We start from the raw sequence: 10,524 nt of genomic DNA, 5'->3' as shown, positions 1-10,524 counted from the left end.
GAGAGAGAGAGAGAGAGAGAGAGAGAGAGAGAAACAGTGAACATTTTCATTTTTTTTTGCTGGCACCACCACTGTTCATGACTATAACCGGATGTCTCATTACTTTCTTTATGCTCAATTTTGTTTAATACTCTCCTGATTTTTCCTAATGTATTAAATCTCCATATCTTAATTTTTAAAAGGAGTACTTTTGGCAAAGATAACATGCTATATTATCAGTTATTTTTACTTAAGTGTAAAAGAGAAAATAGTGGGCATGTGAGGTACATTTTATAATTGTCCCAGGACAAATGATTGTCCCAGGTGAAAGTAATGTGCACTTGAGTCTCGCAAGTTGGACAAAAATATAAACATTTCTAAGAAATAGGGAAATTGCCTTCTGTGAAATATATTTTTCCATGGGGTGGCAGCTTTCAAATGTGAACGTTTACTACTTTTCCTTACATTGCAAAGAGGTAACTTTCATATTTACAACCTGGCCATATTTCTTGCCTTAACCTTATGAGTCAGGTGCACTTTCTGGTTGCAAATGAATCAGGTAAGGGCTTGCATGGGACTTGTCTTCCAATGAGAACAAATGAAGAAGGAAGAACCAAGAGAAAATAAAACACTATGAGGAAGAGAAGACCAGCAGCTTCAACTGTGTTGTGAGGAAAGGTTGCTGAAGAGATAGTAAAAGGAAGCAAGCAGTGGAGCAACAATGGGAAAAGCCAGCTGTGGTATAGGCTATAAATCAGTACACTGCAACACATATATTTTAAAAGATCACATCTATGTTGAAGTGTATAAAGTGAGTCACCTCTTTAGGGCTCCTGAGAGAACACTGTATAAAGCATTTACCAATCCTGCAGCAACGCAGAGTCCATCAGTAAAATAACCACTAACTATTAAATTCCCACTATATACACATGTATCTCCATAGATTCTAAAATCTTATATATGAATCAACATGTGAGAAGTGAGCATAATATAAATTTTTTCAGTTAATTATTGTGATTGTACACATTATGGGACATAATGTGATAGCACAGATAAGTGATGTATAATGGGGAAATTAACACATTTATCTCTTTAAATTTTCTTTAAAAAAGAATGCGTTAATAGTGTATATTTAAAAGATACAGTGAGAAATGTCAATATATGCATACATTCTACGGAAAGCAGGTAGCCAGAATTGAGGACTGCACTGGGAAACTGTCAGCAAGCCCTTAGAGAAAACACTGGAAAAAAGAAAATGATTTAGATTTCATATCTGTGGGCCTCAGAATTGCTGAGATGGACACATTGAACATCCCCAACATCCCTGCTAATGCTTTCTGTACCTACGCTTGCACCTTTTGATCAGAGTTGGCACACTTAGAACTAATTTCCTGGTGACAAATGGTGATTGGCCTGCCTCAATTAAGCCTCATTTACATGCATTTGCATTATGGCTTTGACTTTCCCACCCCCAGTGAATTTTGACTGCCATGCTTGTTCTAAGGAAGACCGCATAGTTCAAAAATTCTCCTGCCTAAATGAGGACAGAGATTCAGAGTTGATTGGAAAGACACCCCATTCTCCACATTTCCTACCATTCTCAGCCATTCCTTCAAATTCTGGGAAAAACACCAGAGAAACTAACCCTAAACTTACTCTAGTTAAGATCCTGAGTGCTGCCTACCGTTCCTTCCCAAGGGTGCACTTCCATTCCTAGTGGTGCCACCTTGGGCTTTGTCCACCTGAGATTCTCCAAAGTGTGCTGTCCTTACCTTCAAGACAGCTTGTTTAGAGTATATTGAGCACATGCCCTGGTAAGCATGCTTTCAGGAAACTGCTACTTTCTGACTCTGAGTTGCATTCTGTGGAACTCTACAAATTCCTTAGGGAAGAGCCAAGCATTGACTCACCCAACACAGGTCATCACCAAGCCCAGTAAGCTCTCAAATTTCCAGTAACAAATATACTGATATATACCGATCAAATCAAGGTATTTCTCCTCACATCTTTGTGTTTGGAAATTCAAAGTACAAATACTTCTTTTGGGTATTTGTAAAATATTAAATACAAATATTCTACATATATAATATGAATATATAAATACAATGAATATATATACACACACATATATACACACACACACACACACACACACACAAGGAGAGTGATCATAAGCTATAATTGTCCCATAGTTCTATAATACACTAGAGCTTATTCTATGTTACTGTGTTATGTACTTGTTTTTTTAAATTTTATTTATTTATTTGGTATAGGGTCTCGCTATGTTACTGTATCATGGTACTTGTTTTTCATTTTATTTTATTTTATTTAGCACAGGGTCTTGCTACTCAGCTCAGACACATAGTGATCATCCTGTCTCAGCCTCCCCAGAGCTGGGATGACAGGCATGCTCCACCATGCCCAGTTTCAGAAATGCCTGGCATGGCATGAGGCTGGCAGGACACAGAGTACCAGGGATTGAACCTGGGTTCTTGTGCTTGCCAGGCAGGCTCTTAGACCCCTGATCTATCTCCCCAGCCCAGTGTTATGGTACTAATTATCCAACCTTTCACTATTCTCATTTCCCACTCCACTTCCTATCTACTATAAGAGTTATTCTACAGTCACATTAAAATATTTTAGCATCTGTATAGCAGAATATGCACATTTGTATTTCTGTTTATGTTTCATTTCATGGAATGTAATATCCTCAGGTCCTGAAAATAATGGGGTATCATTCTTCTTTATAGCTGAAAGTACTCCACTATGTACACCACTTTTTATTCATTCATCTGCTTGTGGGCATCCAGGCTGATTGCATGTCTTAACTATTGTGAACCATATAATAATAAACTATATTATTAAAGTGCAAATATCATTTTAATAATCACATAGCATGTCCATTGTATATTTTACAAGGTTTTACAGTCTACCAATTCTCCTGTAAAGGTGTAAAATCAGGCAATGTATAAAGAACATCCTCTTCAGTAAATGGTGCTGGGAAAATTGAGTATATGTAAAATATTTAAACTTTTTCCTTTTTTTCCAAATATACATTAAAAAACAAATCAAAATGGATGAAAGGCTTAAATATAAAATCTGGGAGTACAAAATTATCACATGAAAACAGAGGCAAAACATTTCAGGACAACAATATAGGTAACATTTTGGATATAAACTTAAAGGCTCAGGAAACCAAATTGAAACCCAATAGAACAATGAGTTTATATCAAACTGAGATCCTCCTGTACAAGAAAGAAATGACCAAATGAGGAGACGGTGTACACAATGGGAAGGACTGAACTAAACTATTCAGATGACAATGCACTGAAATCTAGAATACACAAGAAACTCAAAAATACTCAATAGCAAAATAGTCTAATTTAAAATGGAAATACCATGAGGTATTTTTCAAAAGAAATCCACATGACCTAACATTTATGAAAAAAAATCATCAAAACCATTATTCATTCAGAAAAATCAATTCACAACCACAATGAGCTATGATCTTCTATTAGAGTAACTATTATCAAAAGGAATAAACATATCCTGGATACAAAAGAAATAACATATCCTGGTTACAAAAAATATGGAGATTAGGGAACTTATATGCTACTGATTAGAAAGTAAATTAGAACAGCCATTTTGAAAAATGGTGAAGTTCCTCAAAAATTAGAAATAAAAATACAGTCTAATCCTGAAATCCCATTGCTAGGTATCTATCCAAGAGAAACAAAATCAGTACATTGAAGCGACATCTGAATTTCCATGTTTATTGCAGCACTGCTGACAACAATTGAGAACTAGAAATTATCTAAGTGTCCATGAACAGATGTGTGGATTAAGATAATGCAATGAGTTTGTACAACAACATACTCTTCAGCCATAAAAATAATGAAATTATGTATTTTTTGACAACATGGGTAGAACTGGAGATCATTATATTAAATGAAATAAACCAAGCTCTGTAATTAACATAACACAAAATCTCACTCATCTATTGATTTTTTAATGTAGAATTCTATTATGCTTTTATAACAAATGAATCCATCGATATTTTATGTATTTAAGCTGTTATTCAATATAAACTCAATTCTATCAGCCCTTTTTCAGACAGAAAATATTTCAATGAGGTTTTTAATTTTATGCAACTTCTATTATTTCATAAATAATTTTAAAGCAAATTAAAATTTATGAAACAATTAGAAATAAATAAATTATAAATTATAAGTTTCTAACTTCCTAAGGAAAATCCTAATTCCTATATTAGGGTTGGTTAGACAGATTGGGAATCTATAAACCAAGGAAAATTTATACATGAAATTAAGTGTAGATGTCTTCATATAAGGACACCCAAAGTAAATTCATGCCTTTTTCTTTAGTCTGTTCATGAAGTGAGTTGTCAAAATTGTGCTGTAATCCAATGACAGACAGGTAATTTTCTATAACTCAGATGGTAAGAACATATTCTCTGCCATTTTTGGTTGAATAGACTTGGTGTTACAAGTTTCCAAATCCACATAATAGGGAAATTGAACAGATGATCTTTAACGATTCTGATATATTACAAAGTAGGTAAAGGATGTTATGTAACAATAAAATATGTTTTTGTGAGCACATAGTACATATTCGTGTATTTCTTTTAAAAAGGTATAATCATGTTGATACTTTATTATGTTACAATAGCGATGTTTCTGACAAACAGCAAACTCAAGATCTTTAAATTTATCTTGTAATTTTGAGATCAGTCAGAATTGTGTATCTGGGAAATACGTTACATTTCACAGCTTTTTAATTTATCGGCTAGAAAAAGGATCCTACGTCTTAAGTTTTAAATGCTAGGAAATTTAAATTACACCGTAAAACATTCCATCACTTCAGTGGCTACCTCAATCGTTTTTGAAAACTATCTGCGTCCGCAGCGAAGGAACTTTATTATCTTTCAATTACAAGGTGGAGGGCCGTGAGTTACCACCCGGGACAGAGCTTGGTGAACGAGCGCCCGCAGCGCCTTAGCGTTTCGCTCTCACGCTTAAGCATGAGTCGCCTCTGCTTAGCTCCCCGTTTGCAGGAGCCTGAAATGAATGTAGGCTTAAAACGGTGCCATAAATTAATTACAGTGGAATTAGAAGGAAAGTGGGCAATTTAGGAACCTAAGAATTGCTGTACTGAATCAGATCAATGGCTCTCTCGGTTTCATACCCAGCCTCCAGTAGCTGTACTTGTTAGTTTTCCCAGTTTTCAAAGAAAAGAAAGAGCCTACGTAACTCTCTTGAACAAGGGTGCCATCTGTGATCTGGAAAAATTTTCTTCTTGACCTCTCTCAAATTGCACCCTATAGCAGGAGCTTTCTCTGCTATCATGATGTTAATGTAGCTTGAAGAGTTCCGCTTATTAATAATCCTTACTAAGCCACTCAATTCCTACATAAAATCAACTAGTCCATCAGGAAACTATTTATCCTAAAGCGCCTGAATTCATGGCTAAGGGTGCCTGTTTCTAGAAGAAAATATGGATTTATGGAGCTTAGTTGAAATAAGTTCTTGCTGGTAAAATTGCTTCCACACAACCACACTGGGTACCTTTCTGCTCTTGTTTCCAAAGTCAACTGAGTTGAGAGGCTTTTTTTCCAACCCTTTATCTCCTCCAAAATTTCTTATAACCAAATGTATATTTACAAGTAGATAATTTCTATTTATTAATAATCTGCAGGTGGTATATGAATAATGAAAGATCTTGCACATCGAACTTCTAGAAAGTTCACTTGGGATTTTTAAAGTGGAATGAAACTGAGAAAAGGAACAGATTACTCATCTCTATCCCTTTAGTCTTAATGGCAGAACTACCTGCAACTACACTATACGTTGTTTAATTTATTCTGAATACTACTTCAGCTCAATATGTCTAAAATATTGTATTCATAAAGAACAATGAATAGCAAATTCATTGAAGCTAAATTTCTAGCCATCTTTTCTGGTTTCTCAGACCAGATATATAATCATACTTACATCCTAAACTTTTAACTCTTATAATACTTGCTTCTGGTAAAAGCCAAAGTGCTAGGTTTGTAATCATTTAAGATAAGAAGCAAAAGTGGATTGTGGTAGGTTTTGGCCGTAGTATGGAATTGTTGAAATCATTATGGTGGTCATCTAATATGGCTGAAGCCCTTAAAACAAAAGCCCATCTTCCCAAGACCACCTCTCCCTTTTTCTCCAACTCAGCCAAGGTACAACTTCCTTACACCCTTCCCACCGCTTCAGCTGACCCCAATCAGCTCCCTCACGTATATCCAATCATCCCCTTCAAACTCCACCTTGGCAAAAGGCCTTAAAAGCTTCAGCCTCCCTTGGTTCCAGTCAAGAGAATTTCTCATCTTCTCCTCATTCTCTCTGTGTCCTCAAAAATAATAAAGCTTGTTTTCCTCTTCCTTCTGCCTGTTACTCTGCTGCACTGGGCACCTGAAAAAAAAATCTGTCATATCGTTCAATTTTTTATTTGCTTGTTTGCTTGCTTGTTTTCTGAGATAGAGTCTCTCTGTGTACTCTAAGTCAGCCTTGACCTCACTGTGCTGAGTGTCTGGCCTCTGGCACTCCAGGTAGTCCTGCCTGTGCCTTCCGAGTGCCGGGACTACAAGCATGACCCACTCTGTCCTGCCTTCCTCATTCAGTTCTGTGTTAATTCTCTGCCCTTTACCAAGCCTTCTTCAGTTGCCTCTGTGGATCAGCTTCTGTCTCCTCTTCTTACTCCACCAGAATCCGATTTCTCTAAGTAATCTCATTTTAAGTATGTAGCGACAGCTACTTCTGAAAAATTGTGCCCTTTTGTTTAGGCTTGATTTAGAGTATCTTATATCTTGCATGGTTGGTTCTTTGTTTCCATAGATATTTTCCCTTATAAGTTCTGTCTCCCATATTTATAGCCTAGATTAGTATCAAACTCATAGTAATAGCATAAAGATATATTAATGAGTAATCTACAAATTTGCTGATGATTAACTACTTACAACCCCTTGAAAAACACTTGGGGTTTCCCTTTATGTGACCTTAATGATATCTGTGAAAGCTACACAAATATATTATTGAGCATAAAAATATAAATATATAAAAATAGACTAAATTTTTTTTTACTAAATCACAAGTATAAATATGGAAAGTATCAGTAAAAAAAATATAAATACCCTTCTGAACAAGTTCAGATGTATGAGATTGTGAAATAAAGGAATTCCAAGCATGAATAATAATAGAAATAGAGACAAGGAAGTGAAAGAGAGGTGGAATTCTACAGAATATTTCCTGTTACTGGGTGCTTTAGAAAGAGAACACTTGAAAATAAATTCATTAAGGTGGCTTACATTATCTCACTTAACTTAATCTGAATTACGGTGAAAATTACTATAGAATTTTTAATTCAGGTTATCAGAAAATTTATCAAGGTGGAATAGCAATAATGAGTTCATTACATGAGAAAATCTATAGTCAGTCCCAATCTTAAGAAGGATTGGTATGAAATAGAGCTCTGTCTTGCTGACTAGATAGTTCAAATATTTATTGTGAAAAGGTTGGGTCAGTAAAAAAGAAGAGTGTGGGACCAGATAACAAGATTACTGCCTGTTTCAGTATACTTGGTTGCAATCATAAAAGATTTTACAGAAATTTAAAGAATATTTTATCACCTCATGTTCCAGAGAAAGCATGCAATAATTTTGTCTTTAAATCTTAATTCCTACAATTTTGATTTTACTAACAGGATTCCTCAAGGTAATAAAATAATCAACATAATTCATTAATCTGACATCATCAAAATAGATCTGCATTTTTTTCTGATCGCTTCAAATTTCTTGCTGATAATTTTAGACAGCATTCTTTTTGGTAACAATGGTTTCAAATCACTGATAATCTTTCTATTTAATTATGTAGACACCCGAATGGCACCCAAGGAAACAGCGCACCATGGCCAGTCTTCAACAGCATTGAACAAAAGTACCTGACCTTGAACACGGAATCCCCAAAAGTACACTCTAAACTTCGTGCCCAACAGTGCCGATTTTGGACACTATTTTTTCCCAAAGTCTTGGAAATGACAGGTGCGTTGTGTGAGAGAGACAGAATATATGGCTTTTTAACATTTTCTTCAATCGCTTATGATGATATAAAAGAGGAAAGGTAAACTATTCAAAGAATTACTGCAATGACATTGTTAATGTACATATCTGTGACTTTAAAGTTACTTCATTCAATTGATTCGTTACTAAAGAGTACATTATTTTTATTTCAAAATAAAATTATTTTATTTTTTATACATGTCTTTAGTACCAACAAGATATTTACCTGCATTGCATACTAATAATGTTTCCATTCATTGTGTGGAGTTGGTGCCTCTATGGGATCCATTTCAAATTCCTTTTTTGATTCCCTTTCCCTCCTCTTCCTCCAATCCCTCCACATTTGGATCCCCTCCCACTTTAAAAAAATCTATCTCTTTACTTCTTGGAGGTCAAAAAATCTATATGGGATCTCACTTACTATTCAGCCAATCTTCATGGAGTTAATTAACATAAATGAATAAATGTGCAAAATAACATTTAGCATTATAAGCATTCAAAACTAGTAAAAGCAAACTTATTGAGAAATAGCAAAATTCTTGGGTTTGTAGGCAAAGAGGAGCTCCATAATCTATACACTTAAAGACACCCTATACATATATTTAAGTACTCTTGTTTGGAAACATTTAACTTAGAACATGCATTTATTTATGAAATACATATCACACATAAAATTTGGTTATATAGTCAGGATGGGACTGTTTAAAATTATATAAAGAAACAATGGGAAATTGGTTCAGATTATCATATAATTTCAATATTCATACTTAAGCATTCAAAACATGTATCAACATACTTGGCCGGCTTGACCATTTGAGAAAAGTGATGTATATATCAACCCACTGCCTACTTTAAAATGTCCATCTATTTATAACTCAAATTGTTCTTGAGGTGTATTTTCAACTTTTGTTTTTTGAATAAATATAATGGACTCACTCTTCAGTGAGTGGCCAGTTCTTCCAGTGCAGCCATTACAGTGTCCTGTGACGTACAGGCTACATAATAGATAACAAAACAAGTGCAGATTTTTAAGTTTTCTTGTTTACAGAATTGTGTATGAGTTCCAGACAAATATGACTTTCTTGGAGCTTCAGTGCATTGTTTAATAAGCCCTTTGATTATCAGAAATTGCTCAAGCAAAATTACGACTGTGCACCCCATCTGTCTGGGTGCCGCGTCCGGCCTCACAGTGCTCTATGTGCTCCAGTGTTCTGTGACATAATACTCGTCTAGAAAAGGTCTCTGCCTGGCCTGGCTGAGCAACACTGTGGTCCTTGTGTTGTCTGAGTGTGAATAACAATGAGGTAACTCATTTAATCTGCCAAGAAGCCCAGAGAGATGCGATTGAACATCCCAGACTGCTTATTCTTAATCTGTAGTTAGAATGTTTTTAAATAGGAGGATCCTTATTTGAAGGAAAATAAGCTAAGAAGAAGGAAAGTGATTAATGTTTAAAGACTCACAAATTTTTAACCGAATAGTTCTTCTGATTCTAGCACAAGTGATCCACCGCAGTTTATTGGTCACTAAATTAAATTTGCATGCCAGAAATTGTTGAACATAGGTCTCGGAAGTCTCTACCAGCAAAACTTATCTGCCACAAACAGATTGATCAAATAAACTCCAAAGATTTGAGCCAACTTCTGCTATTTCATATAATGCTCCACAACTTTTTAACTGAAAAAAATTGAATTCTATAGAAAAACCACAACTTCCTCTGCTCTGGGGCTGTGCTAAGGTCAGTTCCAATGTGTTTTGAAAACTTTTTGTTATTGGAAAATCATCTTTTTTTCAAAAGATGTTTGAAAAGTTTCAAACTCCCAGAAAGATTTCATAGTAAATAAAAACGGATTTATTTACTTCCAAAAGATTTTTATAGTAAATATATTTTACATATTTTTAAATAAATTCAATATTAGGTTATTGTAAATATGTATTCATTGACAAAATATTGTTAAAATATAAACAAATAGAAGCAGTATGACTTTGCCTGTTTTTATGTAAGATTGGATGGTTAAATAGATTAGGAACATATTCTGCTATACATTGTTATTACCATTTTATGTATTCAGTACAGAGCTTCACAGCACAGCTCAGACTCAAAGTGATCATCCTGTTTTCAGCCTCCGCAGTGCTGGGATTATGGGCGGGCGTCAGCATGCCTGGACTTGCTTTCCAGCTCACCACGTCCCGGGGGCGAGGCCGGCCTGGCACGGTGTGTGGGACCAGGGATCGAACCCCGGTCCCTGTGCTTGCCTAAGCAGACACTTAGTTCACTGAGCTATCTCACCAGCCCTTATACCTTATATTTTTCATATAACAAATTTTTAAAAATATTTTCATCTTGGGCTGGAGAGATGGCTCGGTGGTCTGGAGCACCTACTTAGAACAAGTTCAGCGAAGCACAGGGACCACGGTTCAATCCCCCAGCACCACATGCC

General features: G+C 35.3%; 1 protein-coding gene across 3 annotated transcripts in view; it reads left to right on the top strand.

The window, feature by feature from the left end:
- Bche (butyrylcholinesterase) overlaps positions 1-10,524 on the top strand; it is a 68,636-nt gene that overhangs the window by 48,639 nt on the left and 9,473 nt on the right. For all 3 annotated transcript variants that reach the window (XM_004645998.2, XM_023706257.1, XM_023706258.1), the window contains exon 3: positions 7,899-8,065. In XM_004645998.2, coding sequence (XP_004646055.1) covers positions 7,899-8,065 — 167 coding nt within the window. The remainder of the gene's footprint in view (positions 1-7,898; positions 8,066-10,524) is intronic.

This window comes from Octodon degus, unplaced genomic scaffold (assembly GCF_000260255.1).
Source record: "Octodon degus isolate 3935 unplaced genomic scaffold, OctDeg1.0 scaffold00247, whole genome shotgun sequence".
Taxonomy (NCBI): domain Eukaryota; kingdom Metazoa; phylum Chordata; class Mammalia; order Rodentia; family Octodontidae; genus Octodon; species Octodon degus.
The sequence above is the reverse complement of the archived record's forward strand: the minus strand, read 5'-3'. Positions and strand labels throughout refer to the sequence as shown.